This window comes from Sylvia atricapilla, chromosome 1, assembly GCF_009819655.1.
Source record: "Sylvia atricapilla isolate bSylAtr1 chromosome 1, bSylAtr1.pri, whole genome shotgun sequence".
NCBI lineage: Eukaryota > Metazoa > Chordata > Aves > Passeriformes > Sylviidae > Sylvia > Sylvia atricapilla.
The window spans coordinates 8109401-8133425 of NC_089140.1; the positions used below are offsets into that span (position 1 = coordinate 8109401).

Genomic DNA, 24025 nt, shown 5'->3' on the forward strand with positions numbered 1-24025 from the left:
GGTCATGTCACTCGGTTGTGGGATATTTGGCAAGTGATTAGGCTTCCTATTCCCAGGTCCCCAGTCTGTCAGCCAGCTGTATCAAAGTGGCAAAGCATTTGGAGCACCAAAGTGAAGTAACTCATTATTAGGGGGTTGCTTTTTAATAACATATTCCTGATAATTGTAGTGAAAAAATACTTGTGTTTATTAGATGAAAGTCACTGTTCTATGTGGTTGTTGCTTTACATTTCTTTCTCTTTGTTATGTGGGGATCACAGCTGTCTTGGTAGATGTCTGTCTGTTTTACTACAGTCACTTGCAGTATCAGTAAAATACAAGTTCACCTATGAAAACCTCTATAGCTCATGAACGAATAGTCATTTATTTTGTCCTGGAAGTAAAGATGAATTTAATAACCAAAAGGATATTTTCCTCCCCCAAGTACTGTGATACTTTCAAGGTGCTAATTTCTAGAAATATTGACTTAAACTGGTAACAGATGAGGGGTTTCTCCTTTCTTACAAGAAATCAATCACAGTACAATTTTGGACTGAGATTTCCCTAGAAGATTTAAGTCTTCATCGTGCTACATATAGAATTTGAGTTATAATGCATCTCAGAAGAGCTGACAACATTTTGCTTCCCCCATGTTATTTCTACACAAATCAACCGGAGTTTATTTATTCCCTTTAAGTGCCTTATCCGGCATGCGCATCCCTTTGCCATTGGACAGTTTTGAATTAGCTTCACAAAGATTACATGGATAGACACAGCATTGTGGTGCTTAATAGAAACCTGTGCAGTGAGGTCTGTGGGCTGCAAGATCACTAACAGTGCCAATGACAGTGAAGTATGGCCTTATCGAAAGGAGAATTCATAAGAGGCTGCCCTGGGACACTGCACCACTGTCCTTCTGTGTATCCTGACAATGTTATCTGTCCTCTCAGTACGGAGTATCAAATGTCTGTCACGAGTACAGAAATTAATTTAATGTCACCTGAAGACATGCAATTAATCTTTTAGAGGTTTTCATAATACCTTTACAGAAAGAGTTGCCAGTTTGGCGGATTTGGATTTTGGGGTTTAGCAGAAGATAAGGAAAATTAATTTTTCATCAGGGTTAATACAAGCTAGCAGGGCCACAAAGGCTGAGAAAAATGGTTTGGGAATTTGTCAAGTGTTGTCACTCTAGAATAATGCTGCTTAACGTCTGATAGGTGTAATCAAGAGTTGAGATTTCTATAGAGGGGGATTAATCAATTTGCTCACTACAGAATGCAAGTTGGTGATACCATTCCTTCATGGGGTTTAAGAATGAAAATAAGATTTGATCTGTCAAATTGCAAGCAGCTCTGACAGTATCAATAGGCATTTTTATCAGTACATTTTAAGGCATTTGTTATAAATAAATTTGTCCTGCTAATGTTGGTGACAAATAAACTTCATCTTCATCATAAAACTGTCATCATGATTATGACAGAGGGCTCCAGCTTGCTAAATTCAAGCAGTCCTTCATAAAATTCTGCTTTTAGAATTTGTGATCTCATATTTGACAGAATTCTTTCTACGCTGCTCAAATCACAACACTGACTATATATAGATCTGTATAGTGAGAGGCTGATGAAAAACAGCCTTGATAGGTATCAGTGAATTGGTTCTAAAAGTCATGGCCATTGAATGGCATCAGTTCTTTTTGTTAGTCTAGTTTCGGGTTAAACTGCAGATTCTTCCAGAGCAGAGGTTTGAAAAACGTTCACCATGTAAATCAAATCCTTTTACCTCAGTCTTTTGAGCTTTGTTTATATACGTGCAGTATTTGAAATTAACTTGCTTTGGCACTGCTCACAATCTTTCAGTACTTGAATTGGAAAGATATTTTTTATACTTACCCCTGAGCAGAACTCCTGAAACTTAAAAAAGGCATTTTCATTACTCCAGCATTAATAGAATAATAGAAAAGTTTCTTTTTAGAGAACTCTTTGCTGGTTAGATCTTAGGAAGGCAGACCCTTTGTAAAACTTGGAAATCTGGAGCTCGAAACTCATGATGATTTAGAAATGATGGAGTAGACAATAAGAGGAAAACATTCTTCCTTCATTGATTTGCAGACAAAAAACAGAAAATCATTTTCTGCACAGAACTTCGGAGGAAATTCGAAGTATAAAATCAGAGCTTATATCAGTCAGTTCCTGGTCTCAGTGGTCAACTAAGGCATTCTCCTCAGGGTCAGCATTTTGTACATCAGTTTATGTGAGACAAGCCAGGATGATGAATAGATGCATCTCTGAAAAATTCAGTGCAGGCCTGTACATTGTAAAATACTCTAGGAAAGAAAATGTATTTTGACATGAGAAGGCTTAAAATTTTAATACCTCCTTCTGTTGCTGCTTATTTAAATCTGGGGAGGGCAGTGATGTAAGCTGATGAAAAGTAACAATACAGAAATTGTTATTTTTATTTAGGAAAAGTGAAAGTTCATATAAGATGAGCTAGACCTGAGACATTTTTAGTAGAAGAGATGTTAGCAGTTTAGCTTCTGTGATTTTGATGTCATTTGGGGTAGCTGCTGCAGTACAGTTTCAGTGGACTTACCTGCTTGCCTGTAATTTGCTGTGTGTTTTGGTGTCAGTTCATTGTACAGCTCATGAGGGAATATCAGGAATCAGCATATGTGTACAGTCATCTTAACAATTACGTCCTTTCCTCCAAAATATCAGTGTTCTCTTAGGAGCATGTGACCTGTCAATAACGTTCTGAGATTTTAAGTCCAGAAGTTAAAGAGCTCCCTTCAGGTGTTTTGCTTGACTTGGTTCTTCATTGTTGTACCTGGAAAAAGCCATTTGCTGTTGTCTTGCATAGGAGTTTAAAGAATGATGGTGGTGATGAGAGTAACTTGCCACTACATGGTACTACATTGTTCACTTTGGCTTGGACAGTGTTTGTCCTTTCACTGTTGTGTTTTTAACCAGTGAAAAAGGAATTGCTGCTAAAATGTGTCTTCTGTGTTGTTTTGCTTGTTGGCACATGTCACTTAGCAGTCACTTTTGCTTTTATTAAGAAAACCACCAGGTTTTAGTTTCAGTTGAAGCCAGACTGCCTGGAACAGGAACTGATGTCTTGCTGACTTGCTCAGCTCTGTTGGGCCTGGAGCACTGTGTTGCTGAATCACAGACCTCTCTTGAGAAGCAGTGCTGCAGTTTTGTCTCGACTTCTCCTCTTTGAGTCATCTCAAAACCAGTAAATGTTCAGAGCAATAATGTCAAAGTAGGGGTTGATCCTGTTGCATTTGCTTTCTTTATTTTTGCAGGGACAAGTAAAGCTTGTTCCATCCCCTTTCTGTATGGTTTTGTGTAGGTTTTCTTATTTCTGAAATGGATCAATTCATTAAAAAGTCCAGAGCTTTCCACCTTTTCAGACTCCTGCAGAAGCATCATGGTAGCAGCAAAGACCAATGGTAGCATTTGAGACCCCAGCAGGAAGCAAACCCCATCAGATTTTTCATCAGTGCAAACCAGTGTTGTGTACTAATGCCTTTGACTCTGTAACAGTTCTGTGTTCAGTTTATACAGTTTTATTTGGTGATAATTGAGCTTGGTAGTTAAATATTTGGTGGTTGTTGGCCATCCTAGAGTTTTATGTGGAATGATTGTTTGCTTTTGAAGTTTCAGTAATGAGCATGTTGGATGTGTTTTGTACCTGAGGGCTTTGCTCTCAGAAGCTCTTCCGAAGTGCTGGGATAATTTTTTGGTTTGGAAAGAAATGGTTGCAAATATTTATGGTTCTCACAGCAGGCATTTAGCAGAGATTAAGTTTTAACTCCCAGTTATTGCATTTAAATTCCTCCTAGATTTTTTTTTTGTTCCTTTTAGTTCCATCGTCTTCCAGCTGCTGTAGGGTTGAATAAAAGAAATTATCTGATCAAGGCATAGAGCTTATGGTGATGCTGATATCAGAACTAATAGTAAAACGAGGAGGATTTAATGCTGGTAAGGTTTTGTGCATGTGAGGTTTTCAGGAGTGCTCTTGCTTTTGTATTTTGAATACAAATTGAAGAGAAACTGAAGGGAAAGCTTTATAATTTCTCACTAATTGCTGCTCTCAAAGCTTTATAAACAAAACTTCCCATGAAGACTTGATACCATTCAGTTCAGCAGAGAAAAAAAAACCTGTTTGTGCTTAGAGGTGGAAAAGACAGATGCAGATTTCTGTTGCTTTCTCATTTTGGACACTGGACAAATGCCATGAAGAGCTTTAGGATTTTCCCTGTGACATTGTGCTTTTGAGTTTAGTGCTAGGTGGGTTAAAGCTCATTTGTCTGTGATTGAAGTACTTGAGTTCTGGAGAACTTAGAGGTGTAAATTGAACTATTGAACTTGCAAATATGAGACTGGTCTACATACCACAGACTATTTCTTATCAAATCTTAGCTGAGCCTTAGTAACCAGTCCTCACTAGGTGTTTCTTTTGCTTTTCTTTAATGTAGAGAGGTACTGATTTGTATTCTTAATGAAAATAATCTTGCTATTAGACCATCAGTCTGTTCCTTCTGCACTCCTGTGTTTTGTCTCCTTATCCACAAGAAATGTGCCAGTTAGCATGAAACCCTCTGGTTTGTGATGTGTTACAGATGCAAAAGGAGTTTTAGCTTGTGAATATTTAAGGGAAGGGGAAAAGAGAACCCTGTGTAAATAAAAGTGCTTTCATAATATTTTACTTTTTCCCTTAGACATGCCTCTTGTTTGAGAGCTGTTGTGGGGTCAGCAGAGGTTGGTTATGGCGTTAGCCAAAGCCTTCCCCCTGCAGATAAAATGTTCACTGGTACTGAGGTCTAAAGTTGAAGTCCTGTCAAGGATAGATACTGCTGTTGAAACCATGCAATAATACAGTGCATGTCATAGATGCAGAAGTACCTGATATGTCAGAGTCTGCTTGTTCTTGCTCCATGGAATTTTCAGTGATTGATCTAATCTGGCCAGGCAGACACAAATTCAAGAATTATCTGTTTGTAGAAAACAACAACTTTTTGGGTAGAGGCAGTAAAAGGGAATAATTTCTCTCAGTGCTTTAAGCTCATGGTTTTACTGTTCCTGATTGCACCAAGAGATGTAATGGCAAGAGTTATCTTGGATGAGAGAGACACTGAGATGTTGCTTCACTGTGTTTATGATCACTGTGTTTGTGATTACAAATGTATATAATAAGAGCTTTGTAAGGCAAACAAAAAAACACCTTGAGAAACTGTTCCAAGTACAGACGGTGTCCGAGGAAGGGGATTGCTTCAAAAGCTGCTGGTATAGAAGTTGGCAGAATCAGTATTCAAAATAAATACCACTTTTTAACTAAAGAGAGGTTGGAGGTTTAAAGATGAACAGAGCATTTGCCTGATTCTCCCAACCTCCACAGTTCTTTGCTCCTCCTTCTGCAGTGTGTATGTCTCTCTTTATATTAAAAAAAGAAAGTAGTGAAAAAATGACACACACCGTAGTTCACATGTAACCCAGAAGGAAGAATGATTTGGAAACAGAAGTGAAAACATCTTACTGCTTTGTATATGAAAAGACATGATTGACCATTGTAATTATAATAAAGCCTGAACAAAGTAAGCTGTTCTTCAGAGAGCAGGGATTTATTTTAGGCTGAAGTGCAATTTCCAGGCTGAGCCTTTGCACGCGCCTGCCACAGCCACCAGTTTGCTTTAGCAGGCAAAGCTCTGGTCACTCTGTGAATGAGCTGGAATGTGGCAGGAGTCTGCTCATGGTGAGGGTGTGCAGTGCCTGGACACTGAGCTGCTGTTGTGTTGTTGATTTCAGCAGGGGGGAGAGGATGCTGGCTTTTTTCACCCAGAGGGCCAACTCCAGCGACCTCAACAACCCCCGGAGCCGAAACAGCAGCCAGTGCGGAAGGTCACATTGACAAAGGGAATGCAGCAGCACCAACAGCAGCAGCAGGCACAGATCCATTCACCAGCTCCTCAAGGAGTCAAAAACATCCAGGGAATCCATCAGCCTAAAAAGGTGATTCTTAGATGCATATTGCTGCTAGAAGTTTTCACTGTCTAGCTGTGTCGCTCTGTTAATAACCAGCATTCTGTTTGTCAATTGCTAGCGCAGGGCTGCATGACCCAGGAGATGCATAATTGCATATGCAGCTTTTAATCTAGGGAGATTGTTTGTACCCAGCACAGACTGGCAATGCCTGCAGGTTGCTTCATCTGCTGACATTCTGGCCAGCTCAGCACTCCCTGGGGAAGTGCATGTGTCCCAAGACAGTTACTGGAGGAGATGGTAACTAATGTGCTTTCTGGCTTTAAAACCAAGTGGTTTTTTTTAAGTTGTGCTTAAGATTTTATTTTGGCTGTTTCCTGCATATGTAGGAACACACAGTAACTGTTTCAGGATGCCCTTTGCTGGATCCTCAAAGTTGGTATCACTCAAAACAGTTGGTGATCTTGTAACTTGATTTTTGCACTGATCATGTGCTGGTAGGAGGCAGGGAAAGGTCAGGGTGGCAGCAGTGTGTGCCTTCTCTGCATTTGCAAGCTGGCACACTCCTTGAAAGTAGCTGGCATTTTGGTTTTTAAGTTAGTTCTTGGTTTTGAACTGTTGGTCATAATCTTCCTGCTTCATATAAGGGTAAAGTTTTGTTGCTGATATTGAAGAGTATGAAAACTTACTACCCATCATAATCTTTTCAAGTAAGGATCAAGAAACTCTGTTGAATGTTGACTCAGTGTTAAGTGTTGACTCTGTTTAATGTTTGTTACTCTGTTTTATTGTTATTTTTCCACTTTCTGACTGTTCAGCATTTAATTTGCAAATATTAAATTTCCCACTCCAGAGTACAAGGGAGAGGAACTTTGAAAAAAGTTATTTTATTTAGCCCTATGCAGATAAAACTCCATTCTGGTAACAGACCAAGAGCTGGTAGCAGTAGAGTTTGAAGGTGCTTGAAGCACTTTGCTTCATTAAATTTACTATGTAATTAAATTTACATTAAATTTAACTATGGATTAAGAATAGAAAAAGAAGAGGGATCACCTGTTGGGTTTTTTTGTCCAGACTCAAAATGTGGGAGCTGAACACATGCTGCTGATGTGATCAGTGTTGAAAACTAGGTTACGTATTTTTGTCTGAGATCCTCCACTGCTTGATTGATCAATCTGTGCTAGAGCTGAGGCTTCTAGGATGAATGCAGTACATATAACTCAATATATAACTTCATCCTGCTAAAAGAGGTTTGTAAAAGCAGTGGATGAATGTTAATAAGTGGCCTTTCAAATTGACAAACAGCAACAAGCTGTTCTAAATCAACGTGTACTTTAATCAAGTCTTCAAGCAAATAGCCAACTTTTATATCCTCTGTCAAGTGCAGCAAGCAGAGTCAGTGGGTAAGTAAATCAAAATACTGTTACTTTTGTTGTTGGCAGGTCATTATGCATGGCAGAGGCAGAGGAGTAGCAGGCCAGATGGGCCGAGGACGCTTGATGCCAAATAAACAGAACCTGCGAGTGGTGGAGTGCAAACCTCAGCCCTGTATTGTGTCAGTTGAAGGGCTTTCTTCATCAACTACTGATGTCCAACTGAAAAACCTGCTGATGTCAGTGGGACCCATTCAGGTAGGTCAACCTTGGTTTATCATTTTTGTGCCAAAAGGCTTTCATCCCGGAAAGCTCAATTAATTCCCTGACACTAAATACAATGCGTGTTTATTGGTAATTTATGTTTGAAGGCACCCCCACCCACACAAGCTACACCTGGTAGCAAAGACAAGCACGTGATGATATTGCAGCACAGGAGGCACGGTAGGATTTTGCTAACCATCACATTCCTGCTGCAAAATTCTCCTTCATTTTCCCAGTTCTGTCTCTCACCAGAGTTGCAGTGCTCTCTCTGTTATTTTCTTAGGCAGTACAAGCCTGTCCGTTCTGTGAGGTTGTTAAAGCCAAATGGTTGTATCAAGGCAAATGTATTTTGGGTGCTGTCCTTGTTTATTGTTGACTTGCACCTACTCTCCTTTTTGATATTTCCCTTTTCCTGTCACTGCAGTCCTGGGTACAAGCACTTATGACCCTATAGAGATTTTGTACTGTGTAGCATCCTCTACTTTTTCAGATGAAAACAGAGTCTTCTTTGGAGGATTTTATCGATCCTTAATTTTTTAGAAAGTTGTCTTCAGTAGGGGCCTGTGAGCAAGGTTATGACATGCACACACTGGTGTATCTGCTGTGCAGCTTCTGTTCACAAGCTGCCTCCTGGAACTGATGTGTCAGTTAAATGACTTGAGGAAAGCAGGAGGTTTTCAAAGCAGTGAAAGGCTTAGGAGGCCCTGTCTGACTTATTGTTACTGCATTTAAAAATATCAGTCAGTGAATAATGAAAAATACAGGTGAGAATTTTTTTTCCTTTTGACACGAGCAACATTTTCAGACAAATGCAATGCATGAATTGGAGGTGTTCTGTAAGACTTCTTTATTACTGGGATCATCTCTCTGTTGCAAAACACATTGCTCCCTGAAGATGAGCACTCTGCCTCGCTTGTTCCTAATTTAGTAAATGGAATAATGCTGAATAATTTACGTCATCAATTCAGAGAGGTTTAATTTGTTTGGGAAAGCAAAAGTACCCTCTCAAAATACTTTGTGCCTTCGTGTTCTGTAGTACTCTAGGAAATTATTCATACAGTTCCAAAGCACATTTATTCAGTGTTTACTTGCTAAATCTTGCATGAGAATATTAGAAGGAGATTAATAGAAACCCTGCAAAAAGATCTGACAATTGAGAGAAGTTATAGAGAATGTGCTAAAAAATTTATTCAGTACTTGCTGTTTCATAGCAGACTCCAAACCTCGGTCGCTCAGTTCAATGTCACAGGCCAATTTAGAAGGATGTACTTACAGCAGAAAAAACAGTGACTGATTTTCTAGTGGGATTTGATGCGTATCTGTGCTCTCCAGAACTTGTATTCTTGCAGCAGCATCAACTCTACCTTTGGAGATTATGCTTTCTGAATCATCATTTTCACCTTGCAAGAAATCTAGAAGTAGTACTTAAACAAGATGCTTGAATTTACCTAATGATGCAGAATGTTCTTGTGCTAATTCAGCACTTGAATTTCAAATCTGACTTGTAGAAGGCTAGAAATTTCCTGACTTTTTTGAGACTTAATGATGTTTCATAAGTATGAATGGTGAGATATGCTGGAAAAAAGTGATGCTTTTGAAGGAAGAATATGAGACTGGTTCCACCATCTGTAATACTTAGCTTTTTGATTTTGTTTTTTTAATGTTACCATGAGAAGTAGCACCAGGGAAGTTTTAATGCACCAAATGAGGAAGATGCAGCAACAATTTTAAGTGACTTGGAGGACAAGAATGGAAGACAGAATGTCTGAAAATCTACATTGTTGCCGTCCACAGCAATTAGTTTTATACAGGTGGTGCTAGATTTCAAAGAGGTCAACATCCTGAAATACAAAACTGGATTTTCTCCTGGCTGTAAATTAATGTTTTAACTGTTGTTTACGCTCAGTGCTGTACAAAATCCCCTGCAGCTGGGAGGGTGAGGAGGCTCTGATAGCAAAGGGATATGCAATTATTTCCTTTTTCTTCCTTTAATACGTGTTTCAAGTAAAGGATTTTGCAGCAGGCTGTGCTGGAGTGAGCTGCTGAAGAGAGCCCAGTGGTGGCTGGAAGGGCTCTTTCCGTGCAGCCTTTGGGGGTTCCTGTGTGAGGACAGTGTGTGTGAGGCAGGGACCAGAGCAAACACATCTTGGGGTAGTGCAGAGCTCTGGTCTTCTAAGGTGAAGTGTTGCAGCTTGATGGACTGAAATAGGAGGGATTTGGGGAGATGGCAGTTGTGAGAAAATAGTAAGGTGTGAATTTCTAGCTGCTTTTTTTGAAATTAGGCAAGATGCCCAGGTTTTTAGCTATTGTCTGATTTTGAGCTGAAGAAATACTAAGAGGAGGGAAGCTGTAGAATATCTTGTCTTCAGCTGTTGACTGTATTCACCAGAATTTTCCTTAAGGAATTGAACTCTTCTGAGATCAAGATTATTCATTTTATTTGTCTCCAGGGGAAATAAGTGTGTTGAACTCGTGTTTTGTTTTTTTGGGTTTTTTTTTTTTCTTTTTTTTTTTTTTTTTTTTTTTTTTTTTTTTTTTTTTTTTAGTTGTAAAGGAAGTTTAAATCTGAATCAAAACTTAGGGAGTTTTCAGTTTCCTTCATGCCTGGATAGTGTCTTGAAATGACAGCTGTCCAAATCCCTGGTTAAAGGTAAGGGTTCACAAACTGTGGGACATACACCTCTGATGTCAAACAAACACCTTGCTTCAAAGCACTGTGCAAACACAGCTCAGAAATCTGAGTGTCTCATGGATCGATTTCTGCTGCAGTCAGGATGTGGATGTGGGAGTGGCTGCACTGAGGCAGAGCTCAGAGAGAGGAGGAAGAAATACTTCCAAGGATCTCCTTGCTCTTTGACAAGAAAAATGGGTCATGAGCACTTGTCCCACCTGGTAAAAGACCTCTGCTTAATCTTCATCTTCCATGCTGGGGCATCTGTAAAGCAGCTGATCCCACACCAGCTCTGGTTTCCAGATATCCTGAATTTGTTACAGTGTGGTCATCCTGTGTGTCTTTCCTCAGAAAGTGAATCTTTGCTGGCATAACAATTTTAATTAAATTGTGGAAAAAGTCTATAATCTATCATGGAGTGAACAGGGAGGAAGAGATTACTTTGCTTTTCTGGGTCCAAAAAGGCTTGGGGTTTTTATTTTTAGCTTTTTCTTGTCATTCTCGAGGTACAAATATCTTGCACAAACCTTGGGAAGGGAAGTTAAAAACTTTCCCTCAGTTTATGATGTTCAGTGCTCCAAGCTTTGCCATCAGCATTCATTGAGTGTCCTGTGAGTCATGGTTTGGGAATAACTGGGCATGCATAAGAGAGGATGGGGCAAACTTAGAGCTGAAGTTGGAAATCTAGCATTTTTCCCTTCCCATACCCTAGAAATGGAGAAAATTATCTTTTCCCGTAGATAACTTTTGAAATACCCTCTGTTGCCTAATCACTGGAAACTCTTTAGTTCTCATCCCTGCTTCACTAAAGATGCTCTGTTACTACCATGGAGGGGGGGAAGATTTTCAGGACTCTGAATATAAGAAAATCTTTGGAGCCCTAGAAGCATCCCCTTTGTTATAGCTGCCTTTTACAGCTCAAACATGATGGAGTTAGCAGGAATGTTTCCTTCCAGCATACACTTTGCTGTCATACTCTTTTTTTGGAGAGCATAAGCTTCAGAAGCAAATGATGTACCTGCAGTAAAATCTCATTGCTGATTCTAAAATAATTACATGTTATAAATAAAATTATGGATTCCAAAGTGTTGGAAAATACAGAAGATTTCTGAGCACATCGCCAAACTAAAGCCTCCTGAGGATGGTGGTGGAGCAGTGACATTCAATGCACATCCATCCAGAACCACTTGATAAAGTAGATTACTAATAAGTTGCAAAGGTCATGAGAAACAGCACTCATTTGATTGGTTTTTTGTTTTGTGCTCTTGAATCTAGGTTTAATGTTTATACTGTCTAAAGACAGTTGTGTTCAGCTAGTTATTGTCAGATTCTGATTGAGGTTTTTTAGGATGGTGGCAGGTAGAGTGAACCGTTTTCTAGATCTCCAGATAATTGGAGTACTGCAGGAATTGTTCTATGGAAGTATTCCATCATCATCGTCTTTAATCATGTTATCTTACATCAAATAGATGCAAACATAAAACATCAGTGCGAACTCTCAGTATTTGTGAAGATTTAAGATCATAAATTCTGATTCTTAAAAGAAAGAGGAAAAAGGAATGTTACACTGTTGTGTATCAGGTGATGAGAATGTTGGGATTGTAGGTGTACTTGGATTAGTTCTACAAATAAGGGTTTTACTCCGCTAACGCTGTCATTTCTGGTGTGGGAAAGGAAAAACAATTCCAACACTGATGTGCCTGGCTTTGCTTTTTTGGGATGACAGTGCTACCTAGTGCTCAGCTGGTGTAAAGGCAGCCACAGCAGCCCCTGCCCTGACTGCATTCCAGAGTGCTGGATTTATCCTGACTTCACAGAGGCTGGAAATGCCGTGGGTGCACACCCCCAGAACATGGGGGTTCCTGCAGGTCTGGAGGGAGTTTTCTCCTCTGGCATAAGGTGCTCAGGCTGACGTGGGAACCATGAGGTCTTTGTACTCATGAAAACATTTTCAGCTGTTGCAGAGCTGTGGGAGAAGATCTGGCCAGTCCTGCTCCACCCTTGGGGCTGGGGGAAGAGAAGAGCATCACGAGCCTGTCAGATTTAGCCGTGCTGTAGAGCTGTGTGTGAGCAACAGATGCCCAGCTCAGGGACAGAACAGCCTTTCCCCTCATGACACCTTGCATATGGAAAAAGAAAGCTGAGTACTTTTAAAGGCAGATAGTAGGAAGTCAAAGGTGGCAGAAAAGCAGGAAGGAGGATCAGAAGGTGGAAGAGATCAATTGCAACAGCTGAAGGTGAAATAAACACATTCTGTCCCTCTGCCTGCTGGTGGCTGGGATGTGTCACTGCCAGGAAAGATGCTTCAGGTGTCAGGAGACTGTGAGGACAATAAAAACATGTCTGCATTTATTGATGGGAGGGAAGAAAAAAAATAGAATCTCATCTTTCGTTCAGAAAGTGCCTGCTGTGCTGCTATTTGACTTGTTGCAGAGCAACTTGGATCACACACTAGAGATGATGTTGGGAAGTTTACTTTCTTTTTGCACAGACCTGGTTTTTAGCAGCTTTATATGAACTGCCACTCCTAATCCCAAACCCACTGGTGAACTGAACATGTGCTCTGCTGTGCAGTCCGTTTACTTCAGTGGGAGAAATTAAGTAAAGGAGGAAACTTTCATTTCCCATGTGTCTCCTATAGTTGCAACGAGTGCTTGCTCCAGTCTCATTCTTACCTGCTTGGTTTCCATCTCCCAGTGCTCTGTTATCTCCCTTTTAACTTACTCTCTGTGTAGCCTCTGAGAGTTTTGGTGTCAAAGGTGTTTGCATTCTGCAAACAGTCTCTTGCTTTGTGTTTGAGGATGTCCTGCTGTTTGTCTCACTCTTGGTTTTGAGTGAAGCTTTATTAGAGATTAATGTGCTGATATGATCCTAGTGGCTATTTCAATATTGTACAAGTAAGTGCGAGTTTAATTACAGAGCTTGAATAGAGGAGGAATTTGAGGGCAGTGTAGATCTTCAGGCCGAAGGAAATATCTTCAGAGGGAATGGTCCTTTTATGATATTTATGCTTTAGTCACTGGTAGTAGTTCAGTTGCAGAAAAAGCCAGGGCTGCTGATTATTTTTTAAGTCATTGAGGTAAGCAGTATGTTTTAAAACAGCTTCTAAGTAAACTCAGTCAAAAGTATGATTATGAAATACTGTGTTTCTTGAATTTTCCATTCACTCAAAGATCTTGCCCTAGCAGTTCCTATGCAGAAAAAGGAGACAGTCAAGATCAGTATGAGCTCTGTGCTTCCTAAATCCTTCCATGTAAAATACTCTTCCTCACTCTAAATGAGCTTTTTATTTTTAATGCTAGAAGTATGTCAGAATGTAATCTCTGTTCTCCAGGGTCACACAGGAACATGCTCAAAATACCTGTGACCTCAGGCTGCTATCAGGAAGTGCTGCATGGTAGATCTGTACAGCCAAATCTGTGAAGTAACCAGTCATTTGAAATCCCTTGGAAGTTATTGTGTGTATTGTCAATCCTTTCCACCTGAGTGGATCCTGGAAGAGGTTTTCATCCTCTGGTGAACATCTGACTGGGTCAACTTAAAGAGAAATGTGAATGAAGTTGTTTTCTCAGAGCTGTGACGTTTGGGAGGATTGTGATATTTCAGTTTATGGGCTCAGGGTAGGAGATTCTGATGTTGCACAGTGTGGTAAAAGGGAAGTTTCCTGTGGAAGAGTGAGGGCCCTCCCGTGAAATGAGAAGTCAAGAGATACTCACTAGAACCAGCTGGTCTCCAGAGGCAGTGCTGCATCCTTCTCTGCCTCCCACCACTGGCCTTTCAACATCTGTAAGTCACAGAATGATATCAAACTGAGGTATCATGCTTTGGGAAACAGAACCATGTGTTTTGTCGTTACAATGAAGATCACAAAACCAAGGATTGCTGTAGGAGTATTTGTTCCTTGAAAATGAGAGAGCAGCTGTCATTTGTCCTGTGTGGTGCTCCTTGCTGCTTTGTGATCCTCCCTCAGATCGAAGACCAACACACTGAATTACTTCTTGAGAAATGTGTATTGGATTTGCATGGTCACATTTTTGTAGTGCTGGGGCTACAGGGGTGGCTTCTGTGAGAAGCTGCCTGAGGGGTTCCCCTGTGTCTGCTAGAGCCAATGCCAACCAACTCCAGGATGGACCCACCACTGGCCTAGGCTGAGCCCATCAGCCGTGGTGTTTGTGCCTCTGGGATAATGTGTTTTCAAAAGGAGACAGGGGCTATTGAATGTTATCACTGGGGGAAAAAAAAAAAAGCTGCCAAAATTTTCAAAAAGGATGAAAAAGTTTAAGTTAAACTAGCAAGGTAACATGATTAAGAGTTGCAAAATGAATGCATTTTTGGATGTATTTTCCTAGGTTGTGTGTTTGGAATCAACAAAAGCAGAAGGTGGTGCAGTAAATCTTTCGAGATAATTCATTGAATGTGTTGAGCTAATAAAATACCACAGGGTACACAAGAAATGTTTTCTTCTGATGATAGCTGTTAACATCCTCCAAATGTAGGATCAGCACTAAACTGCAAATCACCCCAAATTCAAAAAGAGGAAATAATCAGTAGGATGAGTATGCAGTGATTTTACTTCAGGTTTCTGCTGAAGTGCAACTCCTAATTTCTATGCCCAGCCAATAGCCTGTCTGCTCAGGATGGGATAGCAGCAGATCAGGACCTACACCTATGGTAAATGTGTTGTGTGCCTTATAATTAATGTTCTTAGAACATAAAACTCAGGGCTTAAGTAGTTAAGTGAGTAAGAAGGCATAGTCCCAAAATCAACATAAATAAATCTTTGTTAGCTGGGTGCATGATGTTCACACTTGCAAGTCCTGGTAGATGAGGATTTGTTTGAAAATGCAGCAAAGATGGTGGAATTTCAGCCTGTGGTCACATCTTCAGGGTGACTTAGCTTGGTAATTGTCTCTTGTTAAAACAAAACCAGAAGGTGGGGGTTTTTATCTATACCCAAAGAAGGTGTATATACCTCTTATACCTTAACAAACATAAAGTGATTATGCATCAATTTTGCTGACATAGTCTGAGCGCAGCAGAGGCTGAGAATTTGAATTAAACCCATTAAAATTATTTTTTTCAGACAATTTCCCACTGGAACAGTATTGTTTGTGTAGAATTAGTTTATTCTTTGTTTTGCAGTCCTTAATTCTCAGTCTTAAGTCTAGGCAAGTATAACTGCAGCAGTTGAGAAGATGCTGCCTTACCCCAGGCTGGGTGATGGGTTATGTTTAGGCAGTTCAGTAAAGGATCAGATGAGTTGGTTTTTTGTTTCCATAGTTGTATTGACCAGTGAAATTAAATCTAGTAAAGATGCTTTTCAGTAAACTTACCCAAGAACTGATGCCCTGTTGCCAAAGCATTTGAGTATTAAAATGCATTTAGTGTTTTGATTGCCTTTTTTTTTCCCTTTGGAAAATAAAGCAGTAATACTGTATAAGAACACAATACCCAAACTAGTCAGTCAATAAACTTATTAATTCATAAGAAAGTATAAATAAGTTATCTATAATAATATTTAGATGCTTTGCCTAATTTTGTTAATAAGTCTGTGCTACACCAGAATGTCTTCCTTTAGTCAATTTTTTACATGCTAATTACTGAGAAACTTGTTAATAATTCATCATCATGCTTGTATAAACTGCAAAATCAAATTTTGCTTTCATGCCTCTCAAGAATATTAATGCAATAATAGTTCAGTTCTTGTGGGAAAAGTCACCAAACACAGCTCCTCTTCTTCAGTTGATCCCAACAGGGGTCTGAAGCATAAAGCATTGGGAGAATCTGCTGTGGTAGTTGAGTGAGACCTGACTTTGTGGGGAGGATCAGTTGGCAGCAAGAGAGCTGGTGGATCTGGAGAGGGGAGGGAAGCAGTTGACAGCAGGACATGCAGGGTGCAGCTGGAAGGAAGCATCCCTGGGTTCTTGTACAGCTCCTCTTGTTGAACTCTTCACTGAAATATTCATCCTTCTGGTGATTCAAACAGGTTTTTCTCCTATTAAAAAGGGTTGACTTCTTGAAAGGAACAGATTTTTGTTTGTTGGTTTTTAGTTGTAATTCAGAGTTATTTTTGTTGTCAACCCTTAGTTTGTTCTTTCCAAATCTTATTTAAGGGCTATGTTTAATTTTTAGTCTTTAAAGTATAGGCCTCAGTGATGGGACTGACTTAGTTCGTGGTTTTTTCTTTTTTAACAAGAGAAGTGGTGTCAAAAAATGTGTTTTAGGATCTAGTTCTATAAATCATAAAAAAATGAGATCAGTAAGGGAGGAGAACACAAACTTCAGCATCTCTGTCACATTCCTGCAGATAAACCTGCAGGTGAATTGAGCTTTATCCAGGGTCTTTGCTGCTTTCTGCAGTGTGACTGCATTCTTGTTGGTAAAATGTGCTTAACTGTGTTCTTGGCACAGCATTCTGATTTAAAAAGAAATAAAAATCATACACTGAGTGGGTTTTTTTTAAAGCTAAATCCTATTTCTACCAGCTCAGAAATGGAGAAGTTGCAGTGACTTAGCTATACCTTTTCATCACAGCAGCTTTCCAAAAACTATAAAATGCAAATTAACATGCTGATGCTTATCAGATTTGCTGAATTCTTTAACTTTTTCTCAGCCCTCACTTTGAAATCACAGGCTGGTGGAAATACTAAACATCTGTGATTTTCCTGGAGAGAGGAAAGTTTCCTGTCAGTTACAAAAAGGAGCAAAATTAATTGCTTCAAAATCACAGATAGGTAAGTTATAGAAAGTGGCAAAGCTGAATTGTCAGGCTTACAGACAAAGAAATATGACTTATCAGGTGCCATGGCTCTTGTTAAATACACATCTTACCAAGAGAGTTTTATGTGTTCAAAAAAGATAGAAATAGACAACTTTAATAGCAAATTTCATCAAGGCATTTGACATCTTGCTTAAAATGCACCATTAGACTGAATGAACAGGGAACAGTTTAGTGCAATTAAAAATTCTTTCACTAAGAGATACCAAAGTATGTCACCCTCAAAATGCATTGAGTGAGGTTGTATGTTCTTTGCCAAGGAATCATTCCTTTCTCTAAAGATGTGTGGTTGTTTTTTAACAGTCTAGATGGTGATACAGAATTTTTGAAGGTAAAGTTTAAAATCCTGAAGACTGACCATCAGAGGGCTGGAATCCAAGTGTGGGAGATGCAACTGAGTTCCAGGCAAAATGGAGGAGAAAGAATTATGTTCATATTTATCCATCAGGAGGTCATAATCTAGAAAAGTTTTAAGGTGTCCATAAACATGCATTTGTCTGTGTGTTTATATATGTATATGTATCTCTAAATCTCAGTATAAAACTATATTGGCTTTATGTAGAAACTTAAGAGAAAAGTAGAATGTTAATAATTCTTTATTCTGCATCCAAAGCCGTAAGAACAACTGGAAGCTGAGTCGGAACAGTTCTGTCTTTAATGTGCTGCAGCATAGGCTATTAAACATCCAGAACTTTCTGTGAGATGCTGGAAGCACTGTGGAACTGTGAAATTCTGATTGAAGCCTTCAGATCTGTTTTAACCTCATTACTCTGAAATCTCTGGCCTGTGTTCACAGGCAGCAGGATTTCAGGATCATATTTCCATCCTGAGTATTCTGTGATGCTGAATACTTGCTGGATGTTCTCACTGATTGTTGGGTATGTAGTTTTTAATAAGTAAGGCTTCATCTTCTTGAATTTCACAAATGTCTTTTGGTAAATTATTCTATTATAACTGAAGGGCTAACTCAAAGCATAAACTTTAATCTTCATAAATGTGATAACACCTCTTTACCAAAGCCACAGGACTGCTCTCTGGGGTCAGCCTGACCTGGACTTCCTGCTGCAAGCTGGGAATAAGGACATGAGTTCTCCAGAGCCCTGGCTGAGGTGTGCTGTGGTTTTGGAGAGCTCAGTGCTGTGCAGGGGATTTGTCATAGTTAAAGCACTGTGAACTGCTGCTCTCATGGTATGGGAGGCACATACCAGGTGGACTTGTCTGGAAAGATGTGTGTTGTATGGAGGACTTGGATGTGGTGACCTAACCCATCTCAGTGGGCTTTTGTGGTGCTGTCTGTCAAAAGCTGGCCACTTGTTCTATAAAAACAGTGTGAGGATATGCAGTTGAGAGAACTTAGCACTTTTTTCTGTTTCTGTACTGTTGAACCCATGGAAATCCCTGATCCCTTAATGCACATCAGGTAGTTGACTCCAGGTGCTTGTGTGGGCCATGAGCTCTGACCAGTTGAATGCTTCTTCCTTGGTGGGAGTTTGGCTGTGGGGTTTGGCTCATCTGCGTGGATTGAATTGAAGAGTTGTCACCATTGTTTAACAAATGATAGTCTGAGTTTTCCAGGTGGTACAGTTGCACCAACTCAAACACCGTCAGCTTGGGACCCTGACTGCAGTCTCAGAAGTCTCTTTCCAGTCTATTCTTTTATTGGACGCAAATAAGAGAACAGAAATACGTTTCTGTGTAAAGAAATACAGCGAAATTTCAGTCAATTTCATGCAAAATAAGGGGCTATATTGTGAAGTGGATCTTGAAGTTATCTTCTTAAAAATAAGTTTTGGCTTTTGGCTTTTTGTCTCTGCAGAGTTTACAGATGCTTCCTCAACAACGGAAAGCCATAGCAAAATTCAAGGAGCCAGCACATGCTTTAGCATTTCAACAGAAATTCCACAGGTAAATAATTAAGCATTGCTGTCGCCAAGGTTCCTTCCCTCCTTTCAGAAGATAAAATCAGTCTCCTCTGGCTCAATGTTCCTTTAATCCAATCGAGCATCTGTTGATTAGTGACCTTCATAGAAGCTCCATGCCAGGATCAGTCTGAGCGCCACATTTAACTTTCTTTTAACTTTTTAACAGGCACATGATAGATCTGTCCCACATCAACGTGGCGCTGATTGTGGAGTGATGTCTGCTGAGAGAAGCCCCTGCACCGACCTCAGTGTTCTGTGGAGCTACAGACTCACAGTGGAAAACCCATCGGGTTGGGAACCCTGTCAGCTCAGTCTGTAACTGCTCTGTTAAACTACAGGAAGCACCAAGGTGACCTCCAGGAGAGGTGAATTTGAGAGGATCTGCAAAGGTGGAATTTCTGTTCGGTTTCTTCACATGCTGTTGTAACCACATGGAATTATAGATTTTTTTTTTTTCCCAAAATGCTTTTGATGCATGTAGACATTGTTCTTCAGGATCCTACTGTGTGACCACAGTGACTTGAGAGAGAATGGTTACAGCAAAAGATTTGAAAAACTTTCTTCATAGCAAAGAATATTTGATAATGGTTGCTCTTATCTTCAATGCAAGGTATTTGAATGAAAACTCATTTTTCTAAACAAATTAGCTGCATTGTATACCTGAGAGCACAGAAGGTATTCTTGAGTAGATTTGAACATGGTCTGCTTTGCTGAATAGCAGTTTGCTGAGAAGTTTTGGAGGTGACACTGGAAAACTGTAGTTTTGATCTTTGTAAATAAGTCTGTCTTTGCATTTTTCTATTCCAACATAGACTTCCATCTTCTCTTTCCAACTCCACTTATTCCATAAAACCCTGTGTAGGAGGAATAACACTGCTGTATTTTCCTTTGGTTTTTAAAAACAAGGATCTTTGCCCTTCAGTAGCATTGTGGGGTAGTGAACTCCAAGTTGTAATTAGGTTGTTTTAAATAACTCTGCCAGTTGCAAGGAAAAAGAAATATTTGGTGGGTCACTTCAAAAATGTTATGCAGGAAGAGTGGTGCATTCCTGATAGTTCTTTTGGGCTAGTGTTTCATGGTTGCCTCATGCTTTATTTTGTTCAGGTTTTCCTCTTTGAGATTTATTTTGTGATTATTGCTGAACCGTAAGAAACCCGTCACTGAAAGGACTTGTTTTGATGTGGTGTTCCTGATACATAAAGGACTGTGAGGACATTGTGAATCTCCTGGTGAACATGTCAGTTACCAAAAATGCCATGCAGACATTAAGGAGCTTATATTTTATTCAAAGTAAAATTTGTAATACTTCCTTTTGGTTAGAACCATCCAGATGGGGTTGCCAAAGGAACAATTTTTTCAGTTATTTCTGAATAAACTTATTAAAATGTCATCTTTATATTGGATTCCAGTTTTTATGAACATTTCCTTAGTTTTTAGACCATGATGTTTTGCTTCATGCTTTATTTTAGGAATACTCTTAAGCACTCCACCTACTTTTTTGAAGGGGGGACTTACAGAAATGTAGGTTTGTTGCCTGAAAGACTGCAGAGGAGCACTAGGTATGAAATTAAAGAGCTGCAAATGGGGTCCAAAATAGGCATGCCAAGCTGGAAGGGATGAGTTAAGCAAATTTATAGTACCTTTTTTAAATAGTATCTTTTTTTTTTTTTTTTTTTAGTGGGGGGGGGGTGTGATTTAATGGCACAGATACCTAATTGGCTTTCTTCCACTTCGGTCCTTATTTTCAATAAGTAAAAGTTACAAAAAACAATGAGGGAATAAGTGCTGTCAAAAGACTTCTAGGTAGACCTACTCTATGTTCATTGAAATTATATAGAATAACATGATGCTTAGGAAATACTCTTTAAATCCATTTGAAACTTAGTGACAAGACACAGTAACAGAATGAGAATCTTTTCATGGAAGTGAGGTGGACACCCACCTGTGTAATTGGGGCATAATGTTGAATAACAGGCACAACTGCTGTACATGAAGTGCTGTTAATGCTTCAGGGTAGGGCCAAGCCCAGGGCAGAGCATGAGCTGCAGGCAGGAAGTTGCCCAACGCCAAAGACCTGCAAAGTGATCAGCACCAGGCAGTTTAACTCCTTACACCATCAGCTCTGGGATTTCTACTCTGCCTCCTCAGGTTATGCTACTTTTATTCTTAAAAATTAACTGCTTGTCTTTAAAAACAAGGCATTAAACAGTTGCTCATCCCACTGTTAGGGAGCAGGACAAGGAGACATCTCAGAGTGGAGTTACAGTAGTGCATGTCTGGGAATCTGGGATAGATACAAACAGCAGACAGGCCAGCAGCTGAGTTCAGCAGTAGGAACATCTGCAGTTGATCAGCTGTCCTGTCAGAAGCAAACATTATTGGGGTTAGAGGGTTTCTTGGAGCCCAAGAATATGGGTTTGATTCAAAAGTCAAAGAAGTTTGTAGAAACGCTCCTGCTTTGGGTTTTGAATCCATCCCAAAGAGCCTGAGGTTCAGCCAGCTTAAGTTTTAAAAATTTTTATTCAGTTGGGTTTTTAATTTTTTTTTTTTTTTTGAGACACATGTGTGGCTTTGGAATAAAGGCATGACATGGCCTCATATCTATTTAAATGAAGGAGTGATGTGAGCAATGCCTGTTCAGTGAGTAGATGCATCCTCTCTAACAGCAGTTGCAGGAGATTATTGCTTGTGCATAGGGTATGGGTGGATTGCTGGGGGTTAATTCAGCTGCTTACTGCAGTACCTGGGTACCTTCCTCCATGTAAGCATACCATATGTATGTATGTCTATATTTGTTTTATTATACACATACATACATACATACTCACACCCTGTGTTGTCACCATCTCTCTCTAATATCCTGAAAAACCTCAGTAGCAAAAGTAGCAATTAGGTGAGGCATTTTTTAAAACCTTTGTGTTCTCTTCTCAAATCCTTACTTAAAAGTGGATCTCTTGGCATTGATCAGTTTGGATGATACAGCTCCTTTAGATCCAACTGTTGTCTCCTCCCAAAAAACCCCAAAGGACGTAGAGCTAAAGCTAGACGGACGTGTTCTTGATGTGTTCTCTTCCAGCACAGAGTTAAATCTGAGCATTTTAAGTTAACTTTCTTGGAAGATCTGTTGCAACCATTATCTTGTTCTTTCTTTGTAGTGAATTCACAGTACAATGCAAAATGGGAAAAAAAAGAGAAGACATATAATGTAGTATGTAAATATTGACCTTTTAAAATTAAAATGCTACTCAAAGCGCTTACAGTCAACCACATCTTAGCTATTTGTTAGTTTTTTGTGTTGTCTTACCTAAATTTAAATGGATATGGTTCCATAAATGTTGATGTGTTTTTGTGTATATCTTCAAATTTTTATAAAGATGCTAGTAAGTCAATACATATATCCTGATCTGTGTATTATTTGTTCAGTTTTTATTAGCATAATTTTATAATTATTTATATAGGCAACTCCAATAGGTGGTTATATGAAGTCAGCTTTTTTTTTTTTCCCCAATTATTTCATTTCCATCTTGTATCACTTTATAGCTATTCATATTTGCCTTGACTAAAACATTGAATTACCCGTATGATCTGTCGTATTTTGGTAGAATGTTCTACTTTTTTTTTTTCTTTTTTTAATTAAAAAAAACCCTAAAACTACTCTGTCCTTTAACTTCTGAGGGGAAATACAGTGCACTGTCAGACCAAGGCACGGGATCTCTGGGTTTGTTCCGTTGTGCTGTTTGAAGGTAGAAATCAGGTCTGTGGTGTAATACTGTCCTCAAAAGTTGGGGCTGTTTTGGTTTCGCAGTTTTGGTTTCGCACCTGGGCCAGGTTGGTGGCACCTTGGTGCATCACAGTGTTATCAGTGCCACACCAGCCCTGTGGTGTCCTGCTGGGGATGCTCAGCGTCCTTGCTGCAGGCAGGGGAACGAGGACAGGTCTGTAGCATTTCCATAGCCAGAGGGATGCTGTCCTCAGCCCACACATATCCCCAGTGGGACCTCGGGAAGGAGGAGTGGATACAAGCACCCCCTCTGTATGGTATCCTTGGATATCTAGTTTATCCCCCCGGTTTAAATCTGAAGGTTTGCTTCAGGTTGCCAAATTTCTGTAAAGAATTCCTTCTTTATTTGGCCTTTAAAATGCCAAGCAGACCGAGCATGTTAATTCACTTATGTTAGATTTCCACTACAAGGACAGAGATGAGAGTAAAAGTGAAGGTTATTTCAGAATAACCTTGGACATCCTCATAGTTGTTTTGTTGGTTTTTTTTGGTTTTTTGTTTGGTTTTATTTTTTTTTAATGTCAGCTGCTGGGGATAAGACCTTTTTACTTGGTGCTAAATTTTTTGTCTTTTTTTAAGCACGATTTTTATCTGTGTAGCTTGAAATGATGCAGTTTCCCTGGAAGCTGCTGCAGGCACTTGCTGCTGTTTGCACTCAGTAACTGTGTGTCTGTATGTGTGTGTGGGTGTGTCACCCTTGTACCTGGGGTGACAGGGGTGGGAGGCTCTGGGGTTTCTTCTTTTGAGGGGTTTTTTTGCCTGGTTTATTTTTATTTTTTTTTTATTTTTTTTTTTGCCTGGGTTTTTTGGGTGGGTTTTTTTTTGTCTACCTGGGAGATAACCTGGATTTGTCCTCTGGCATAGTATTGTGATGTTCCTGTCCTTTGTGTAGTACTGTGTCTGTGATACGAGTCGTGGTACTCAAAGGTAGAAATCTGGCTTCACCTGTTCACTGTCAAAAAGGCATTTTTTGTTCAGAGAGACATAAACCTTTTTTTTTTTTAAATGCATTTTTTTTCTGCTTTTGTTTTCACTTCTTTTTTTAACATGGTAGATGAGAAATTAAATGTAAAGAAAACAAATCCTGAACAGATTGTAGAAAGTTAGCTGTATTATAAAGGTCATTTAGGGTAACATCGAGCTTTTGTTTCAATGTTACCTTAAATCATGCCTTGTCCTCTAATTAATTCATAAATATAATACTTGAGAGTATTTTATCTTAAATTAGTATCAAATCCTAAGGATTTTCTGTAAGGTTTTTTTGTAACCT

The 24025-nt window shown here is 39.5% G+C and overlaps 1 protein-coding gene across 6 annotated transcripts in view; it reads left to right on the top strand.

The window, feature by feature from the left end:
• RBM33 (RNA binding motif protein 33) overlaps positions 1–22369 on the top strand; it is a 98667-nt gene extending 76298 nt beyond the window's left edge. For 3 of the 6 annotated variants that reach the window (XM_066314441.1, XM_066314402.1, XM_066314415.1), the window contains 4 exons: positions 5793–5996; positions 7409–7597; positions 18869–18957; positions 19141–22369. In XM_066314441.1, the coding sequence (XP_066170538.1) occupies positions 5793–5996; positions 7409–7597; positions 18869–18957; positions 19141–19189 (531 nt within the window). In that variant the 3' untranslated portion in view covers positions 19190–22369. Of the gene's footprint in view, positions 1–5792; positions 5997–6087; positions 6118–7408; positions 7598–18868; positions 18958–19140 lie in introns of those variants that run through there. The other 3 variants (XM_066314408.1, XM_066314422.1, XM_066314426.1) reach the window with 3 other exon arrangements.
• Positions 22370–24025: the final 1656 nt, after the last annotated feature.